We start from the raw sequence: 21793 nt of genomic DNA, 5'->3' as shown, positions 1-21793 counted from the left end.
ATGATCACACCAGATATTGATTTAAATAAGGAAATCAATAAAAAAGTAATCATGATGTCACTCTTGAACATATATTTATTTTAGATCCCTTTGTGCCTTTAAGTTTTGCACTGGACACGGACAGAACAACAAAAAGCCCATTTTTGAGTGAAGGCATCAAAGTTCTTAGCCTGCAGACTTTTCTGTGACTGGAGGAGGGACAGCCAGGATGAAATGTGAGTGTGAAATGTCTTGCTGGAGTCGTGCTGGCCTGCAGATAAGGCAGTTTGAAGTGAGGGCGGGCTGACTCAACCTGCCACTCCCCGCTCAGGCCTTCACGGGAGCGCGCATCGGCCGCGCTGCTGTCACGCTTTACTACCAACAGGCACACAAATCCTGGGAGGAAGTCCCTGAGATTGGGAGAGAAACAACAGCTCCAACTGTGCCAAAAAAACGAAAAAGAAGCAGTATATTAAGCTGTGGGAGCCGGGAGGGGAGGACTGAACATCAGGGTTTCTCATTGGGACTATTAAAAAAAAAAAAAAAAAACAGCCCGCTTTGGAGTATGGACTAGGACGGACGGCTCGGAGCAGATGGAGGCGGCGAGAAGTTTGCTCTTTGTCGGGGTCGTGCTGCTCGGAGTGACGGGAGCGCCGGGCAGAGAAGGTGGGTAACTTTCAGGGGCTGGTGAGGCGCAATGCCGGGAGTGTGTGAGTGTTATCTCGGATGGGGGGGGTGGCCGGCTGTGTCCGAGAGAAAGGCCGAGGCAGGCTGCATTCCTCCGTCTCCCCGCTTGCCCGCGTCCCCTGTCCGTGTGTCGGGGCCGGAGACGGACGGACGGACGGACGGACAGATCCCACCTGTCACTGCCACCGTCCGCCCAGATTTCCGCACACAACTCCCGACAACTTCAAATGCTGCTTTTGTCGCAACAAACGCGCTCCGCCGCAACACGGTAGTCAGACCGACAACAGGTAAGAAATATGAGAACCTGCTCTGCAGCCCGGACACACACACAGGCGGACGTTAGGGCCGGGAGAGTAAACAAAAACAAACCAACAACAAGTGGCGCATTGTTGCGCCCAAAGGATCATGACGATGTCAATTATTCACTTCTGGCTGTGAAAGAGGTCATTGTCTGACAGAGGGGCCATTTGTCACATTTGGAGCTGGAGTGCATGCCAGTAAAACAAGAGCTAAACCGACAGGACAAACGAGGTGGCTTTCCAAAATCACGAGTGACAAAGACAAAAATCTGTTTTAATTACACAAATGATCTGGTTCAGAAGAGTGCTGCAGTCACGCCACCGGAGCTCATTGGAGCTGAAACTGTTCACTAACGAGCCACATAAATTAGTCTTATGTTCAGGTAAATTCATGGTTCCAGTGTCTCTAATATTTATACATTTTGGCTAAAGGCCTCAGGACAATTAAAAAATATTTATTATTTCCAACTTGACAGAATCAATATTCTCATCTTTTTTTCTTTTTTTTTTTCTTTTTGTATCAATTTTTATGGCACAAGCTAATAGCAAACATGTCGAAAATAACCACATCAATAATTCTTTCACAACCTGGTTTTTATCAACATGCACTTGGCAGTTTATTGAAATGTACTGTTGAAAATCAAAGACTAGTGGAGGAAACTAAACTAGTGGATGGAACAATGCACTCAGTAATGGTATAAACGGTTACCGTGCATTAGTTGAGATCTATACATTGAATAGATTATTCAAGTTCCCTTTACTAATGTAGGGAAGCTCCTCTGGCTGTTGTTGGTGGCTGACCCCACTACACACCACTACACAGACTAACAAACAAAGCTAACAGTCACAGGTGAAGCCCTTTCCAAATATGACTGCATTGTTAGGGAGAACAGGTTAGTACACTTTCCTCCACTGTTGATCTTTGAGCATCAGCTCAGTGTGAGTTGTGAATGGTTGCTAATCCCCATATTAAGCAAGGCATCATGAACAGGAAGATAAAACTGAAATGAACAGTGTTTTTGGTTACTTGGTGCTGTTATGCCAGTGTTGTTGTCTGCCTACTTGTGACTCAGAGGGTCAGCGTTTGTGTTACTGTTTTTCTTTTAGTGGAATAATTTATTTCAGGTATTATGTGTGTACGCACGTGTGCTTCGCAATCTGCAGAGTTCATGCCATTGTCACACTCCATTGCCCCCAAAGAGTGAAACTCACTATGAGGTGATTTAGTCCCACTGGATTTGTCTCGGTGGCAGGTTAAATCAGTCAGCTGTGAGTCACCAGTCTAGCCAGCGTGTTAGTGATCTAACCTTTGAGCTGAGGAGGGGGCCACTGCTGGGCTTCATTCCCAGCATCAGAGACAACTTTCAACACTGTCATGTGGGCTTTCCCTGAGGTTTGATTTGCACATCTTTTATGTTGCCATCATTTATATTGTCACGGCTTGTATCTGTAGAAGGAAAGTTTCAAATGAAATCGCAGCAGCACTTTTAGGAAAAAAAAAAATCGAAAATTATATAAAACATTTCTCTCTGCTTTATTTGGGAGGAAAAAGTTTGTTTTCCTCCTGTATCACAGTGACACTTTATGGTAGTAAGAGCCAGGAATAGAATTCAAAAATCCCAGGGAACTCCTGGCAGCCTTTTAAATTAATAGTCATGTCCTTGGTTCAGGTCTGACAGAGGCTGTCATCGCATATCACCCCTCAGCTCTCATTTCATCTCAATTTCCATCACTATGAAAAATAAAACCAAAATAATAATAAAAAAAAAAAAACATTTAAAAAAGTATCAGCATTGGTCATTTCAAAAGTGAAAGCATTTTGGTAAAGTGCTTAAAAGCAGGATTCATGGCAATCCAGAAATGTTGCTTGAAATTAAAAACATTTGTCATTACCCTTTACACCAATAGCAACCACTACTGACTTGAATGGACTGTAATGGACATTTTGATTGTATGTTTGTCAGTCAACAACAATAACAACTGTATTTAATCAATCATGGAGCTTTTATTTCCTCATTAATCTGAATCATAACAAAAAATCTACAACAGTACAACTTCACTTCAGTTCCTAGTTTTAAAATTATGATTTCAGATTAATTTTCCATTTCCATCTACACCAATGTGATGAGCAGCTGCTGTGCTTGATTTTAACACAGATTCATCCCAATCAATCCTGAAATATATTTGCGTGCAGCTGCAAAAGGTATGCAGAGTAACATAGCTGTGTTGCATTTGTGTCCGTGTGTGATTGTGTGATCTATGCATGACAGAGTGAATCAGTGAGGAGTTGATGACTGAAGCTCCAGAACAGTACAGATCCTGTTCTGCTTGTCTGTTGAGCAATACCTGTTTGTTCTTACTTGGCCGTAGAGCGTAGAAGAAGAAGGAATGTGTTCAGGGAGGTTTGTGTAAGACGTGCTGCTGAGAACATAGCACCATGTTAGAACCAGGGCTGACATGTTAAATCTAAGTGCTAATAAACAGTCGGAGAACATCCTGTTGGATCAGTTTGTGCTGATTGTTTTGAGCTTTGAAGGGATCTACTCTATCGGGCAGTGGAGACCAGAGAGTCTTGCTGGTTGTGTTCTGAGGTGCCGCGGTCTCCTGCAGTAGCATCCCTGCCGTCATGTTTGGGACATTTGCTGTACACTCACTGGTAAACAAACATGCACACTCCCTGTGCTAAATGGCACTTTGCCATACACAGGTGTGGCTTCATTGTTGCTTTGAGTTTTCAGTGGCACAGGATAGACTCAGCTCATCCTGCAGAAGCACAGATTGACATCAGTCAGTCATAATCAGCTCATAGACTCAATCTGTGATCCCAAAGATAAGCCGTATTCACACGATCAAGAGAAAGTTGAAAGTTGAAAAGTGACATTTAAACCAGCAAAAACTAACCAAAAACAAGCTCTGAGTAGAAGAGTGCATTTTGTTTACAAACTATCGATTCAAAATCCACTCTTTGCGAAAAGGTTATTGATTAATCTTTAAGTGTCATCCATCAAGCCAAACATTTCCTGGTTCCAGCTACTTTCCTCTGCTTTCTATAATCATTCATTGAATTTTTGGACTGCTGGTTACGCAGTTTTAAAATTCTACTTTCGACTCTGCAGACAATCATTTCTGACATTTTAGAAAGTAAATGGTCGATCAGTTCATAACAAGAAAAGATTCATAGATGATGACAGTAATTTTTGTCCGAAGCTCTTACTGAAGAAACTCTCTGTGACCATCTGTGATTCACTTACTGTAAATCCATCAGAATCACCACTGCTGCTCCTCTCAGGAGTGAGCAGGCAGGAGTTTCCTGTGTATGCACTGATGGATGTTGAAACAGGGACTGTTCACTTTCTTTCACCAGCTGATATTTACTGAATTCATTTCCTTGTGCGTAGTAAGAGGATATCAAATTGGAATGATTAAATATGGAACTACATTTAAAGATTAATGTTGACATAAAGCCAATAATATCCAGTATGATTCCCCCTTGAAGGCACTGACATTGTTGCACAGGATTTTACGCTTGAAAAATGACAGAAATAATCATATAAAGAATGATTAAGGAGAGAAAACAGCTGTAGCTGTAGTTTAACAGGACCTATGAATTTAATTTCATATGCAAAATGACTGACACACAAAGGCATAATAAGACTGATACAATCTGTCAGTTGTTGACTTGCTTCAGCCAAGCTGAGATTATGCCAATTATAGGTAAATTTGTTGTAAATATCAGATTTAAACTCAGATATGACAAGGCCACCTATTGTGAAGTCTGACTCAAGCTGCTGTAATGCATCTACATCCATGCCAGAACACTCAGTGTGATCACTATGAATGCTGGGCTGTTCTGAGGGACTCCAGTGTAATCTAGTCAATGATGTGGACAACAGGCAGAAAGCAAGAAATACTCTCATTCTTGCTCTTGTTAAGCGCAGAAACATCTGACCAGTGGACATCCTCAGAGCGAGGTTGGCTTTTTACATCGTGCAGAAGCCAGGGACATGTTCAGCTGTGCAAGTGTGAGAACTGTGGGGGATACGAATCGTCTTATGACCTGGACAGTCGCAGCCTAGAGAGGTGTCTTGGGACAAGACACTCAACTTGACACTGGTTTCTCTCCCCCCACCCCTCACACTCTACTGAAAACCATACAAGTGTGTCATCATTGAGATATGCAAAGGCACACATTCCTGTGAAATGACACTTTCCAGAACCCAGAACAGTTGAGTAATAACTCATTGGCCCAGACAAACTGAACGGGTGAATAAAGGGAAAATGTGGGAAATCAGGTAATAAACAGTGATGTATTGAGTGAATTTAGAAAAGCAAAGCAGGGTTAGTTACATGACAGCAGGCAGAGAGAGCGGAGTAAGTGATAAAAGAGAGTGTATTTTAGGCTGAGGGGACGGAGGGGTGGGCAGCTCCTCACAAGGCCACGCATGCACACATAGCCGTTGCTGAGAGACTTTTGGAGAGCAAACAATGAGGGAATAAAAGGAGAGGAAGCTGAGAACTGGCTTTACACACACTTTTTAGAAATGGAAAATCTGCTCTCTTGTGCTTTCTGTTACGGCATATTTACCTAATCCCAGAGCTGGAGCTGTCTGTGTGGCCGTTTGTGTGAATTTCAGGCAGTCAATTTCTGTTAGATTTCATCTTACAAAAATTATGAAAATTCTCTAGGATCCAATCTTGTCTTCCCACTCCACATTGAAAAAAAATTTCCATGATGACATAATTGAAAGAGGCTGCTTTCAGTCACTTGATTTGCTATTTGACACAGCTTCAGTGACTGGTTGTGTATTTTGGGGACTCGCACTGTTAATCACAAACACATTTGCTGTGGTAGATTGCTGTCAGATTTAAATACAAACTTTATTTACACCTCATGATCCAGCCACTGTAATACAGGTTGTGTTCGGAGTGCTCCACAGTCATCAGGAAGCTTAACACATGGCAGACATGCATACATCTTAAGAACATGACTTGAGCATGTATCCACTGAAGTCTGCTGAAGCTCAATATATCTTGACAATCACCTTCCTTCGCCCTGCCAGGACTTCCCGTTCCTCTGAAGATCTATGTCCTTACATCCAAAAGGAGAGACGGGAGATGACGGTGGCAGGGGGTGGGGTTGTGGTGGGGGCTCTTCAGTCAGGAGAAGTGGGATGACTATTGAAGGTCTGTTGGAATGAGGCCAGAGGAAGTCATTTATAACCTCGGCAGAGGAGGGACTGTCCAGTGTGCGACTATCTGCTGAAGCATGGGAGCTATGCATCTGTGAGAGTCCCCATGAATTGTAATGCTATATGACCCTGAATGTAAGGTTGTGTGTGACCCACTGTGGGGAATCTGTGCTCTCTGCTGCCAATGGAAAATATATCATACAGACCAAAGGTCAGATGGAGGTGGTGCATGTGGTTTGTATTTTAAAGACCCCATTCAAGGCCGCTTGCAAACACTTACACCACACAGTTGAAATATGTGATGTCCAAACCTTCACAGTCATCGCCATTTGTCTTCAAGTTCCACTACAATCCAAATTAGTGAAGCACTCAAGCGTATCTGGAAATTTTACTAAGTCGATATTCAGTGCATGATTAACTGGCTTATGATATCATCACTGAGCACAATAAGCAGTAGGGTATGTTCAGTATAACACAGGATGACAGATGGAATATCGATCAGTTGGATTCTGTATCATATCGACTTCTTTCATTCATTATGATGTAATTATGGATCCATCTGGGTCTGAAATAAAGGATCATTTTTGACCGTTTTTATTGCAGTTCATGAAAAGATAATTTTGATGCACATGCTATACAGAGAAACTAAATGCATGACCTCAGTCAAGCTTGAGTGTGAAACATTAAGCGTATGTTTAGGTTCACAGAAGTCCTGTGAATGTATATAGAAGGTATAAAATAATTGTTGCCTTTAACGTGGATTTACACATTTTTGTTTTGAGTGTTAAGTATATATTCAACACATTTAAATTTTTGATTTTTAAAAGAGCTATATTTTATTCATGAGCACTTGCATCTTATCTGTGCTGCAGTGTGCCTGGGCACAGACATGAAGCTGGCACTTCCCTCCAGCCTGGAAAACCACTACGAGACTCTTAAGCTGCTCTACACTGGCTGCCAGGTCGTCCATGGAAACCTGGAGATTACGCACCTTCATGGAAATCCAGACCTAACCTTCCTGCAGGTATATTGCTTTTGTTCAAAAATGAAACTGTACTTAACAAAAAAAAAACAAAAACAAAGGTTGAAACAAAAAAAAAACATCCAGCCCTTTCTATTGACACATCACTTCAACCTTTTTGTCTCAGGGGATCGTGGAAGTGCAGGGTTATGTACTTGTAGCCCATGTGTCGGTGGATCTAGTGCCTTTAGACAACCTTCGGATTATCCGAGGCAGCCAGCTGTACAACTCCAGCTATGCCCTTGCAGTGTTGGATAACACTCTGAATGGACAGGGACTCAGGACACTCCGACTCCGCAGCCTCACAGGTGAGATGCTATTGAAGAGGTACAGTTGATGTCCACAACGCTGTTACTGCAACATGAAGTTGCTGAACTGCTTTTATGTTTTGTCTCCTTTATAGAGATCCTGTTGGGTGGGGTGTATATTTGGGGAAACCCCCAGCTGTGCTTCCCAGACCCTGAGAATATTATTTGGAGGGACACGTTGGACGAGCAAAACTCACACGCCAAACTGCACCGACTGCAACCACGGGCCTCTAAATGTGAGCAACTGCCAACTGTCAATATCTGACAGGGTAGACTGTGCATCCTTTGCAAGTGGAATAAAAAATAGTTGTGCATATTATTGTACACAGATGCACAGGTGCTGAGGCTCAGCGCTGATACTGTTTTCTGATTGGCCAGGCTACTTGTCCAGTCTGTTTTTGTAATATCTTAATAACTACTAGATAGATTTCCCAGAAATGCTTTGGTGCAGCTTTTCGTGGTCCGAGGATGAATCCTTTTGAATTTGGTGATCACCTTCCTACTTTGAGCACCACAGCTTTGATATATGTTCAGTGTGAGGTACAAGTACGTTTGGATAAATTCAAATGGTTTTGGTGATTTTCTGGCATATTCTTAATACTGAATGATGATAATTTTTGATAAATTAATGTTAGCTATACTGAGGATGGTGAACCTTCTGTGTGAACTGTGAAATGTTTGTTAGCATTGGTACTGTAAGCGTGCTGCTATCAGCATTTAGCTCAAAGCTGGAGAGTTCCCGGTGTTACTGTAGACTGTTAGTCGTGCATTTTCTCGTCAAATTGCTCGACTGTGGAATGAGTGCTGAGCGCTTCTTTTTTGTCGGGGTTTCTCCTGGTACAGGTCCAAATTGTTCCTCTACATGTGGGAAAAGCTGCTGGGGAGAGACGGCCGAGGACTGCCAACACTGTGAGTTAATGATGTATACAACATGACAGAGACATGACAGAGGCGGCAGGTGAAATACAGCTGAAACTGTCTCTGCTTTTGTTCAAAGTGACCCGCATTAATTGTGCGTCTGGCTGTCAGCGGTGTAAAGGTCGGCTTCCCAATGACTGCTGTCATATGCAGTGTGCTGCTGGGTGCACAGGACCCAAAGACTCAGACTGCCTGGTAACTGACACATAAACTCACCTTCCTTCCTCTGATGTTGTTTGACCGTCCTTTGTCATCTCGGGAGTAATGTATTCCCTTCTTCCCCTCCTCTCCAGGCGTGTCGTCACTTCAATGACAGCGGTGTATGTAAGGAAAATTGTCCACCACCAAATATCTACGACACTGTCACCTTTCAGACTAAACCCAACCCAAACAAGAAGTTCAACTTTGGAGCTACCTGTGTGAAGACATGTCCCTGTGAGAATTTATTTTGAAAACTTCATTATTAACCCAAGAAAGCTGCACAACACTGCACTCATCTATTGGCCTCTGTGCAGTGTCACAGACGCAGCTGATGATTAGGTGTCTGTTGGATGTATTTTACGGTAGTTTATCCTCTGGAAGGAGATGAGACATTTCCTTGCCAAGACACTTGCCTTTATGATATCCATTTAAGCATTTTCCTTTTACTTTGTGCAAATATGAACTTTGAGCATTTTGTCTCTCTCTCCCTAGATAACTATCTGGCAATGGAAGTGGCCTGTACTTTGGTTTGTCCCAAAGCTAACCAGGAAGTCATCACTACTCAGCCCGATGGAAATGAGATGCAGAAATGTGAAAAATGTGAAGGAGACTGTCCCAAAGGTTTGTGACAGTGGGCACATCTGCATGAACCTTGTATGTACACAGCAGCTGTGCAGAAGTCCAACAGAAGACAACAAATTTCACATCACATGATTCACATAACATTTCTGAGCCTCACTCTCACCATTCTGTGTGTGATGATCACCAGTTCAATCTCTTTTGCAATTGCATTAAACACTTAAAATGCCTTAGTCTCAACACTACACAAGCACTTAAGCTCTGTTAACTTTCTGTATATACCAAGATGTAACAGCTTTTCTTTAGACACCATCTGGTAGCTACTTGGCATCATAGATCAGTTCAGACAATGAAAACCTTTAATCACATAACTGGATTTATCTGTGACACACCTTCAAAGTTTGTATCAGTTTAATTAAATCATTAGGGTATTTCATAGGTGCATATTTTACAGATAAAGCATACCCTCTATAGTTATTAACATTGCGAGAGGTATCAGGTTGGGTTCCCTCTTTCTCCTGTTTCTATCGGTGCTTAAAATCAAGCTCAATTTTAGCAATTTGTTCATCACATCATACCCTGTTCTCTGATATAGTATAGATCTATATGTCCCAATATGCTTATTTATGTGGAGGGACCTTTTTAGTTTGCTGAGGCTGATAACTTTTTTTTTTTGTTTGTTTTGTTTTGTATCATAGTTTGTTATGGCTTGGGTATGGATAACCATGGCGTAATGGACAATCATGGTATCACCATGGTAACATCAACTAATGTGGAGCAGTTCAACAAGTGTAAGAAGATTTTTGGCAGTCTGGCCTTCCTCCCTGAGAGCTTTGTGAGGTAAGAGATGAACAGGCCAAATATAAAACGTATACAATTGTCTAATCTCTTTTTCAGCTAAATGATTTTCTATGGCAACTATTATGGATGTAAATCTGTGCCATCAGATTTTGAATTAGATTTTTTAGCAAAGATTTTTCTTTTCTTTGTTGTTTTGTTGTTATTGGGCTTTTTTTTTTGTTTGTTTTTTTTGCCACGAAATCAGACTTTGAATTTTAAAAGCCATCGAATTTCTAGCACTTAATTTTTTTCAATGTCTCAATTCAGTGCTAAAAATTGAAATTCAAAATCTGATCGCACAGATTTGTAACTGTAACTGTTACCATTTTTCAGGGACCCTGTGACCAACACATCAGGCCTTACTCTGGAGCAGATGAGTGCCTTTAAGAAACTAGAGGAGATTACAGGTACTGAACATTAAGTTACAAGTTATTCAACTCTTTTAATTCAGCTTTTTATCAAGAAAATAAAATCAGGTTCTTCATTTTTTTTTATGTATTTGATTCAGAACTTTTGCAAGAGCAACTTGTCCAAATTATTTCAACTTTGCATTGAAGTTTGGCATACAGAGCTACGTCTCCTCTAGTAGAGCATGTTTAGTATCTTTGTCTGATGTTGCTGTGCAGGTTACTTGTATGTTGATGCTTGGCCTGAAGAGTGGACTGATCTGAGTGTGTTTGAGAACCTGAAGGTGATCCGAGGCAGGATGCTCTACAAGTAAGACTTTTAAACTGGTTGCCATACCTGTCTGCCCGTATGTTCTTCTGTCTTTGTCTTATCTACACATGAACCTCCCCGTCCTCTATTATGTTTTTATGCTCTCAAATCACAACACTGTAATACTACTGTTTTAGAAAGTCTGTTTGTTTGTTTCAGAGCTGTGTGCCATCACATGTCACAGTGTTGGCCCAGCTCTGTTTATTATGTTCTGTTGAGACAGTTTGTTCAATTTCTTGGTTATAAAGGGTAATTATTAGCCAGCAATGCAGTCTTAACCTGTGGCCTGAATAAGAGTAAAAGCCTTCGGGACGCTATTCTACTAAATCAAACTAGGTCATGGCAACAAGTGTGAGACACTGTTTTATGAGCTGATGATATGGGCTTTTCTTTGGTAATTAGAGTCTTATTGTGTCAAAAAAGTATGTATACCTTGTTTTTTTTTTACATTCCAGTGAAGTGTTTTGTTTTTTTTTTTACTCTCAATACTATATAGAATGTCAGTATATAATGCATCTTACAGGGTTAAAGTATTACACCTAACTATGATGAAAATGGCTTTTTACCCAATACTGTATAATACATCTATGTCTTTGACTTAATATATGAACAATATATACTTTATTTCCTCTCTCACAGGGGAGTGTTTTCACTTGCTATCCAAAATCTACACATCCAGTCACTTGGATTGCGTTCACTCCGTAGTGTCAGTGGAGGTTTGGTCTTGTTACACAACAATTCCCAATTGTGCTACACCAGTTCACTACCTTGGGACACTCTCCTGCATCCCACCCAGGGACCCCACCGCATTGTAACCCACAACCAGGACCCTAAAGTCTGTGGTAGGTGAAAACACACTTGACTGAGCAAAGCTAATAAAAGTTGTTGATGGGTTACTCTTTTATCACGCACTTCCAAGTCACCGTTCCAAGTTTATTGCTTTGGTCAGATCCAGCTGCAGTGGCAGTGCAGACAAACAAAGTTCTGTGCATTTTATTTGAAATAATATCTATGCATGTTACTCTGTTAAATTTCTCATTCATGAGGAAGGTTGACTACACCGTCCTTCTCAGGGATTTCTTGGATTCATTTTGTAATTTTATATTTAGTTGATATGCTTGTAACACATTCAGTCCTTTTAACAATTTCCTTTGAGAAGAAGCCACCAAAATAATACCAGTGGACTGTGGCCTTCAATGTGTTTTCAGAGGCAGAGGGGTACATTTGTCATTCGCTGTGTGAGGGGGGCTGTTGGGGCCCCGGGCCCAGCCAGTGTGTGTCCTGTAAAGCTTTCCGGCGTGGCACTGAGTGTGTGGAGCAGTGTGACATCAATCAGGGGTAGGAAAGCTTGTCTGTGTCTGTGTGTGCTTGTGCTGGTGTGGCTGCACTAAATAAACACAAACCTAATCGATCATATTCCACTTTAAAGTACACTACCTGTCATAACCCAGTATGAAAGAAATGCAAATGAAGTATTATGTATGACATAAAGCTGTGAACAGATGGTGACATGGCTTCAGGGTTTAGCAGTCAATACCAAATGCTCAACATTCCCAATAAAGCAATGTGAAAGCTTTTATGTGACTGACTCAGGCTACTTTTGAATGGATTTTGGATCAAGCTATATCTGTGTTTGTGACAGTTTTACAAGGTTATACAATCATTATAAACATTCAGATTCAAAAAGGCCAGAATGTCCCACTATTCATATCATGATTTAAAAAGAAGCATGACTCAATATTTCATGTGTTTTGATCACCATAGTTATCTTTGAATAAGAATCCCTTGATAAAGAAACAAAATATGTTTCCTGGCAGAGTTTGCACTGCTTTGGTTGAGGACTGAGCATGGTTAGAAAACATGTTGCCCTGCCATTATCGGTATTAAATACACAAATGATACAGAAATATATTTTAATTCATGTTTAATTTTATTACCTCAACACCTGAACATTATGTAGCTTTAACTAGCTGCTGCCTTATTTAGCATCAAGCTGACACATTATATCTCATTCCGTCAACATAGAAAATCCCCCCCCTCCCCAGTATTTTTTTAAAAATGCCTGGAGAAAATCCTGGAGAGACTCAGGAGCTTTGAGTAAAAGAAACCAGCTAATAGCAGATTATGTTATGGGACGTGGTTTCAAATCTCCTATGTGCTTGTGTTGCAGAGATGTACGAGAATACACAGATGGATCTGTGTGTGTTGCCTGTCATGCAGAGTGTCGACCTCTCAACGGCTCTGCTTCCTGTCATGGCCCGGTAAGAAATGTCATATTTCTCATGTATTTCACTACTAACTGAGATCTAGAAAATAAAACGTCTCCTCTAAAGAACCAGCTACATTTCAGAAATTAGCATTATGTCTAATCCAAATTGTCTCCTTCAGTGCAAGAATATATTTAATATAATCCTATTGCCAGTCAGCCAGTGTATTATTCACATTCCAATATAATGAAACTGCCCACAATAGTTCGAAGCGATATTGTTATATAATATTCAAAAATGAAGAATTAAAATGATCAGTGAAGAGACAGAAAATGAAGAAAAACTTTAAACCAGTTTTTTTTTATCATATATCAAGCAAAAAAGGCAACGATTGAACAAATAATATGATAATATACTGCAAAAACTATAATTATAATAGGACACAAAATATTTATGGTGGTTTTAATAGAACTTAATGTGTCCTAAACTTTTCAGAAAATATTTAAAAGGGGCATGTCTTATTTAGACCGATAGCTGCATAATAGCAGTTATAAAATTAAGTTCAGGCATAAATAATAAGCTGTGGATGACCCTTTACTCTCCATGTTTATATATAATAGCCTAACCCTATGTTCTCTTCCAGCTGGGGACCCTTAACTCATGGGATTGCCTTTATTCTTTCTTCACATATCCCTGATATAATATAAGTAATTTGACCCTTTTTTCTCCAGTTTGTGTGTGTGTCTTTCATAGAAATATTTCTCTCGGTGTGTCCTCAGGGTGCAGAGGACTGTACAGAGTGTAGAAACTTCCAGGATGGGGAGTTCTGTGTGGACCACTGCCCCAGCGGTGTGAAGGAAGATCAGCAGACTGTGTGGAAGTACAGTAACGCATCAGGACACTGTCTGCCCTGCAGCACCAACTGCACACTGTCGTGAGTGGAGGCACCATCAAACCCAACTATTACAAGCACAACCTGCATGACGCAACGAGAGCAATCTCACAATTAAAGTCCCTCTGTTTCAGCTGCACTGTGATGGACGAAAGAGGCTGCCCTATTGATACCAGGACAGGGTGAGATACCTTTACTGTCTAAGCACTAGAGAGGCCTGATGTGTTTTTCTAAAAACCCTGTTTGTGTTCAGACCAGGCACAACCATTGCAGCTGCAGTAGGTGGGGTGGTGCTCTTCTTCATCCTGCTGGCTCTGCTAGTCTTTTACCTGAGGAGGCAGAAGAAGCTGAAGAGGAAGGAGACCATGAGGAGGATCCTGCAGGAGCATGAGGTTGGAGCTGAGATTGACAGGAGTGATAGTAGATTGTATTCTGGTTAAATCTGCAGCTTTGTGTGTAGTAGAAACTAGTGGGAAATTGATTTGGTGGAAGTCTGATTCTTCACATAAATGAAACACGTGCATGGTGATGGCTAAGTTGCCTGTGGGTTTTGTAGTGTGTAATGACAAAATCTTCCATCTGTTTCCCTCATGTGTCCAGCTGGTAGAGCCTCTAACACCCAGCGGTGCGTCACCCAATCAGGCTCAGATGAGAATCCTAAAGGAAACAGAGTTGAAAAAGCTCAGGATCTTGGGTGCAGGGGCCTTTGGTACTGTTTACAAGGTATGTAAATCCATTATTACAAGGATGCACAAATACAGTAGTCATTGCAACTTAGATATTTAGATGCATATCTTTGAATAATATCTTTAATATCTTTGTTTCAGGGGGTGTGGGCTCCTGATGGGGAGAATGTAAAAATACCAGTGGCTATTAAGGTTTTACGAGAGAACACCTCACCAAAGGCCAACAAGGAAATCCTTGATGTGAGTACAATACACGACACACGAACAGTACACACATAGTTCACAACTTTGAACCATCTTTGCTTTGTTGTCCTCCAGGAGGCTTACGTAATGGCAGGGGTTGCCAGTCCTTACGTGTGCCGCCTTCTGGGAATCTGTCTGACCTCCACAGTGCAGCTGGTCACTCAGCTGATGCCCTATGGCTGCCTTCTCGACTACGTCAGGGAGAACAAGGACCACATCGGCTCCCAATTCCTCCTCAACTGGTGTGTCCAGATCGCCAAGGTATGTAAACAGGAGACAAGAGACCATGTAATTGTTGATGCTCAGACTGATGCAAAAGTAAAATTAAAGCTGCAGCTTTTTTAGTGAAGCAGCAAAGTCTTAATGTTGCTGTTAACGTTGTTTGTCATCTTATTTTTCCCTTTAAGTTTGATGTGGTATAAGCTCGTACATTTGTGGACACATGGACTTGTGGGTGATGGGTCTGTGTGTGTGGTTGTGTGTGTGTTGGTATAGGGAATGAATTATTTGGAGGAAGTCCGACTGGTCCACAGAGATTTGGCTGCCCGCAATGTTTTGGTGAAAAACCCTAATCATGTGAAGATCACAGACTTCGGACTTGCTCGCCTGCTGGACATAGACGAGACGGAGTATCACGCTGACGGAGGGAAAGTAAGATGAGACTGTGGCTGTAGCTGCGTCAGCACAGCAACAGTTTTAATTATTCTTTAAAACGCTGTATTCCTGTAATTGTAGGTGCCAATTAAATGGATGGCTCTGGAGTCTATTTTACACAGGAAGTTCACCCATCAGAGCGACGTCTGGAGCTACGGTCAGTGTCCCTCAGTGTGTCCACTAAAAGTTGAAAAGTGAATTCCTCTTTTTTGTAATGCAACATGACACACATAGTCAGTCCTTTCTCGCAATAACACACATTTTTTTCCACCTGTGATTTTAGTGATAAAATTTAAATGCCAGGTATCTAATGTTGGAACAATAGTCGTTACCATAAAATAAAACTGTGAGAGTGAAATTAGAATTTGGTGGGTGGTGTTTGTTGACGTGTTATGAGTAAACAACATATTTATCAAATGTTAACTGTTAACATTTTGGTGAATATCTTGTTGTCGTCCATTTCTCTCTCAGGGGTGACGGTCTGGGAGCTGATGACTTTCGGTGCAAAGCCCTATGACATGATCCCAGCACGAGAAATCCCAGATGTTTTAGAGGGAGGTGAACGGCTTCCTCAACCCCTCATCTGTACCATCGACGTCTACATGATCATGGTCAAATGTCAGTGGGTTTCCTTCTTACTGCAGAATTGATGTTACATTTTGTACATTTGTGTCTTAATGTTTAAGAAATTAATTAATTTGTTGGACTGTTAAATATGCAAACTGCACATGAGCATGGCTTTCACTTACATTGTAAACCATCTCATTCTTCGCAAAGACAGAAGAACTTTTAAGTTTGACTATTTAGGTCAAACAGCCAGCGCAAAAATCAGTTCTTTCAAGAGAGCTTTTTAAATCATCTGTTTTTCTCTTTTACTTGTCTCTCATAAAATAACTCAGTATAATATAGGTTTGTATTAAAGACTTTTGTTGACACTGTGATTTCATGTTTAACTGGCAGGTTGGATGATTGACCCAGAGAGCAGACCGAAGTTCAAAAATCTGGTGAATGATTTTAGTATAATGGCCAGAGATCCTCCTCGCTATGTAGTCATTCAGGTATGTGTTGCAAATGTTTTTCTCCATGCTACTTTAACATTGGATTTCTTTAAAAAAGTATAGAAAGTAAGAAATATTCAAAATGTAAAAATTATATTTTTCCATACTCTTGGTCCTTCTCGCAGAACGATGAGCAGATGAGCATGTCCAGCCCAGTGGACAGTCAGTTTTTCCGGACACTTATGGAGGAGGAGGGGAACAACATGAGGGAACTGCTGGATGCTGAGGAGTATCTGGTGCCTCAACCAAACCTCTTCCCCCGGATTCAGGGAGACGGGGTTCAGTCCAATGGGCCTTCCAGACACCAGTCATACCGAGTAAGTGGGTCAGAATGTTTGTAAAAAAAAAAAAAAAAGAACGAAAGAAGGAATTATCTTAGCTAGGGAAACTTTGAGTGGCTAGGATTCCTCTCTGGATTCATCATTCATCTCCACCTCTCTAACAGAGCAGAGATCAGGGCTTAGATGTTGAGCCCTCCATCACAGGTGGTCCTCGGAGCATGTACTCCTCTTTGAGTACTCTTGGACGTAGCCAGTATCCTACCCTCCCACTCGGAGCCAGCACCGCCAACGGCATGTGGCCACCCCCATACCCAGCGCTGGCTCGTAGCCCCTCAGCTGGAGGCCAGTCGGACTCTGTCTTCATGGATGAGTCTCCAGATGACCCCTCGTTGCCCCCAGCCAGCCCTGGCCGGTATTGTAAAGACCCCACCTATCCCAATGGGAGCCAGGATGACCTGGAGACAGATGGGCCAAATGGTTTTCATCATCCTCATCACCTCCATCACTCACTCCCCAGACGGAGTCATGGGTATAATCATAACAACGTCTTGCCAGGTGAGCTTTGATTTATTTTCACTGGAGGTGAGATTTTTAAAGCAAGCATTTCAATCCCAATTACATTTAAAACCTACATTTATATCTTTTTCTGTCTGATCAGAGTACGTCAACCAGGGGACTTTGGATTTCAAACCGGCGGTCGCTGAGCGGCCCACCACGCTGCCTCGTAAAGGTGCCAGAGCCGACCGACGCCTCCCTAATGGTTTAAGCTCCGGTCACAGCGTGGAAAACCCGGGATACTTGGTACCTGTGAGCTCTGGGAACTCCACCTCCCCAGCTTTTGACAACCCGTACTACCTGGACCTTGTGGCCAAAGCCAAAGCAGTAGCTGGGGCTGTGCCTGGGGATAGAGCACTGGAGGGAGATGATGGCGTGGCCAGGCATGTGAATGGTTTTATGACCTCCACGGCAGAGAATCCAGAGTATCTTGGACTAGCAGACACTTGGAGTGGACATAGTTGAGGACAGTAAACCTAATGCAATGAACTCAACAGGACTCCTAGATTGTGTTCTACTGAGGCAAAAGAGGGGTAAGAAGAAGAGATGATGAACATCTGTGTGACAGAGATGACCTTGGTGTGTGTTTGACTTGGGGGGATGAGCTTGATATCAAGTGAAGCACCAAAGTCCAACCCAGCTGAGGATGTCTGGCAAAAGTCACCAAATTGCAAGTTTTGGCAGACCATGACTCAACATTGTGTAGCATTCTTTTGGTGTCTGTGGCATCATTTGTATTCCTGTCTTCCTCTCAGCAATCGGCAAGTGTTAAGTGCCAAAAAGGAGTTTACTCAGCCTCTCTAAATAAGTCAGTACTTGAAGGAAACAAGTTCATACTTGTGGAAACCAATCATGGTACAAGAGGAGTCTGAGTGTCACAAAATCACATTTAACTGGATTCTTGAATGCTGATTTAAATAATATTTTTTTTATAAACATTACTTTACTCTGCCTTTTTCAGATGTGAAAAATTCTTTTGTTTTTCATTGAATTCCCTCATGTGTCCTGATACACCAATCAGACCAGAGAAAAACATTGAGCACACTGACCAAGTGAGCCATTGTTTGCTTTCAGAATTATGTTTAGTATTCTGGTCACTTTCTCTCAGACCTGATGGGGGTCTTCAGTACACTCAAAGCCATTTTGTTCTTGCCAGAGAAGGCCCTGAAGCCCATCTGGCCAGTGGACATGCTCCCGGAAAGAATGGCATCCTGTATGGAGAAGACAGAGGCATTGTGCTGCACTGATGTATGTGGTTTTTAGTGTCTGCGCCTGCTGCTTCTTTGTGGTACTGCAGATGAGATATGAGGTACATTCAGACTTTTTAAGCAGCTCTAATCTTAAAAATTCTGTTTTTGTGGTAAAAACATAGTGAATAAGTAAAAACGTTTCAGGGATTGAGAGTTCTACAAAGAACTGGGGAGAGTTATTTGTGATAAAATGATGCAAAGTGCAGTAATTGTTGGATAGTGTATGCTGCCCCCAAACTTGTTATCACGAGAAGCCTTTTCATGACCGTTCACTGTGTAAGAAGCTATTGGTAGATATATTCCTAAAGAAGTGAAGAATTAGCATGTACATATTTACATGTGTTTTTGCAGCAAAAATCGGTTCTGCTGTTTGTGTTGTGTAAAAATGAGCAATGCACTGGACACTGGAGCTGAATGTGAATCTGAGAAGGCAAAAAACGTTTCTCTGCTCGGTTTGGATAATCAATGCATGGCTCAAACTCCTCGAAGTGAGAACTCACTGGCATCGCAGTTAATAATCAACAACATTTTTTTGAAGCCTGTTTTTTTTTTTTTCCCCCCATGTTAACTTGTGTTGGGCTGAGGGAGGTCAAACCAAGTCAATGGACCCATTGTCTGGGCCCCATGCCCTTGTTGGTAAGTCAGCGCGCTCCCAGCTCACACATCCCAGCGACTGATGTTGTCACAGCTCCGAAAAGACAGAAGTCGAGTTTTTTTTTTTTTTTTTTTTTTTTTCTCCTTTCTTTCTGCAGATGTTTGGGATTAAAGCAGCTGAATGTATTTCAGCCCAATGTCTGAAATAAGTGAGTGAGTGACACAATTTTTCCCACATCTTGTTGTGTAATAAACAACACTGCAGCTTTTTAGCTGCAACCAGCTACTACTGAGTTTCAACATTTGTTTTAAAGAAGAGCGTCTGAGATGTGTAATTTCTCAGAGATTGTCCACACAATGAGTGGAGTGTGTCTCATCGTGAGTGGGAGGGCTCAGACGTCTATTGAAATATGTCCAGCTCCCCATCGTCCTCCACCATTGTGTCAGTTTTACTCTTTAAGTCTTTTATGTTGATGTTCTCGTACGGGTTTTGAAGAGTTTTGTTCCAGAATAAGATCTCTATAGACTATACCTTATTTAAAGAATTTCTTACACATATTATAATTTTTACTTTATAATAACATTGTTGGAGTTTATTTCATTAGATTCAATTATCATATACTAACATTGTATGGGATGGATTATTTTGACGTGGTATGATTGATATTACAGTTTTTCATGCTTATAATGTAATGGATACACGGTACAGTGTTTTGGAATGAAACGCTTCATATGGATTAGTTGCTGTCAGGTAAAGATCTGGTATCGTCACAAAGAAAAGCAGAGTTTAGGTTTACATGAGAATTTGACATTTTTGAAAAGGTTAAGATAAGATAAGATAAGATAGACTTTATTAATCCCTTGGGAGGTCTCCGTCAGGGAAATTGTTGTTTTGACAAATTCAAAAGCAGTTTCTCAGCTTATAGAGGAGTGTGTAATTCAAAGGAATTGCCCATGTCTTTTTTTTTCTACAGCACCAAACATAACCAGTGTAAGGCGGGGCGGGGTGGCGTTTTGGCGCTTTATCGATGACTACCTATAGATATGAGAATCAGCTCTGCTGCGGGTACAAGGTTCTCACAGGATCTTCATAGCACAGCTCACAGATGTTTTCCCTCTGTCGAAGAATGTGATTTTTTTTTTTTTTTGTTCTGGTTGTAATGAGACCACGGCATACACCTTTAATGCAGCCACAGCTAATGTGCCTGTGTTTACACTGTACTGTCTTTTTCTTTTCTTTTTATGAACTGTTCATTTTCAGTCTCCCATGTAGCCTGCATATTACCAAGGAATCCCACAGTTAAAGTTACACCATAAACAAGAGCACAGCCTGCATTCTCTGCAGTTGTACTAAAACAGGGAAAGAGCCAGACAACTGGCTCTAGTCAATGTCTGGTGGTTGTGGTAGCGTTTTCAGTCTCTCCTTGTTGAAACGTTTTTGAGTCTAAAAAGTCTAAATGCCAACAAGTAAACGATTTTTTGTTCCTGATAAATTGTGTTATAATGATACTTTGCAAAGGAAACATAAACTGAAAGAACAGTTGTTGTTTTTTGTGATTTCTGATTGTCAAAGATGTGTTCAAAAATCTCAAACATGGCCAAAGAAGGAATCTCTGCATGTTTTCATCCAGGTGTGAACCAGAGAGGAAGGAAGAAGCAGTGAACATACAGGAGTGAGCTGAAGGTTTTATAAAATTAGATATCTGTAATTTACACATTGAAGAAAAATATATCTTTTGTACTTCTCGTGAATATTTTTTATCTTTCACAGTTGGTGTGATTGTGACAAGACATAAACTATTTCGTTGGGAGTTACCCTTCCTTCCTGCTACACATTGTGTAAATGTGTACTATAGAATATATATATATATATATATATATATATATATATATATAAAAGAGCAATCATTTTTGGTAACTGATTGGCTACAATGTGCATTTAAGGGAATGGGGAAAATCATTAAAAATGTTTTGTGAGGAAATAGTAATTTTTATATGGAATTGTTTGCTTACATGATGTGTCAAGAGAAATATATAAGACACTTAAACTCCAACATGTTCTCGTTTTTCACTGAGGATTTCTTCTACATTTCCAACTGGTCAAAACCTAAGATCAACACTCAATCTGCAAACTCTGTGCAGGAAAAATAGACCCACTACTCGCTTTAGTTTACTGGCTTAAGATTTAATTTGTTGAAAATGTATTAATTTAATCTTCACTTTGACAAACATGAGCAAAATAATGACTGAATGTTTGAAGTTTGTGCACAAAACCTGCTCCTGCCACCCAGTGATGATGGCTTGAACTACAGCTACAGTGTTTATCTGAAGTAGTCTTTCAGCATACAAATACTCAGTAATCACATTTCTTTTAGCCAGATTTTCTCTTTTTGCAGATTCAGCATAAACACTAACTGAACCTATTATACAAATATTCTGCATACTAATTTTTAATTTATGTTCACTCATCCACTATAAACCAACACATAAATGTTTGTTTACACCTGTGCACCTGTAAGTACACAGATTTGATGAAAGATTCATATTTCCTATATGAACAATTCACATGAGAATAAATCCCACATTAATGTATCATGAAACAAAACGTTATCCAGCTTCTAAAAACACAAAGGCT

The 21793-nt window shown here is 41.0% G+C and overlaps 1 protein-coding gene across 1 annotated transcript; it reads left to right on the top strand.

The window, feature by feature from the left end:
• Window positions 1–353: 353 nt before the first annotated feature.
• Window positions 354–21214, top strand: erbb2 (erb-b2 receptor tyrosine kinase 2). Its single transcript, XM_029528159.1, has 27 exons — window positions 354–645; window positions 7027–7178; window positions 7303–7483; window positions 7579–7719; window positions 8327–8392; window positions 8481–8596; window positions 8695–8836; window positions 9095–9223; window positions 9880–10021; window positions 10355–10428; window positions 10648–10738; window positions 11378–11580; window positions 11947–12076; window positions 12909–12999; window positions 13725–13879; window positions 13972–14019; window positions 14091–14229; window positions 14438–14560; window positions 14665–14763; window positions 14842–15027; window positions 15262–15417; window positions 15502–15577; window positions 15892–16038; window positions 16381–16478; window positions 16604–16795; window positions 16924–17314; window positions 17418–21214. Exons 1-27 carry the CDS (start codon window positions 573–575, stop codon window positions 17777–17779), a joined length of 3903 nt encoding a protein of 1300 aa, XP_029384019.1. The 5' UTR covers window positions 354–572; the 3' UTR covers window positions 17780–21214.
• The last annotated feature ends 579 nt before the right edge of the window (window positions 21215–21793 follow it).

Source organism: Echeneis naucrates, chromosome 19 (genome assembly GCF_900963305.1).
Source record: "Echeneis naucrates chromosome 19, fEcheNa1.1, whole genome shotgun sequence".
NCBI classification, from domain to species: domain Eukaryota; kingdom Metazoa; phylum Chordata; class Actinopteri; order Carangiformes; family Echeneidae; genus Echeneis; species Echeneis naucrates.
Note: the sequence above shows the minus strand (reverse complement) of the source record. Positions and strands in the feature narration are given on the sequence as shown.

Excerpts from the sequence above, each read along its gene's own strand:
- erbb2 (XM_029528159.1), top strand. The coding sequence starts at position 573 with ATGGAGGCGGCGAGAAGTTTGCTCTTTGTCGGGGTCGTGCTGCTCGGA. Across the intron at positions 7,484-7,578 it reads CCGACTCCGCAGCCTCACAG|AGATCCTGTTGGGTGGGGTG; the intron begins GTGAGATGCTAT and ends TCTCCTTTATAG. Across the intron at positions 8,837-9,094 it reads CTGTGTGAAGACATGTCCCT|ATAACTATCTGGCAATGGAA; the intron begins GTGAGAATTTAT and ends CTCTCTCCCTAG.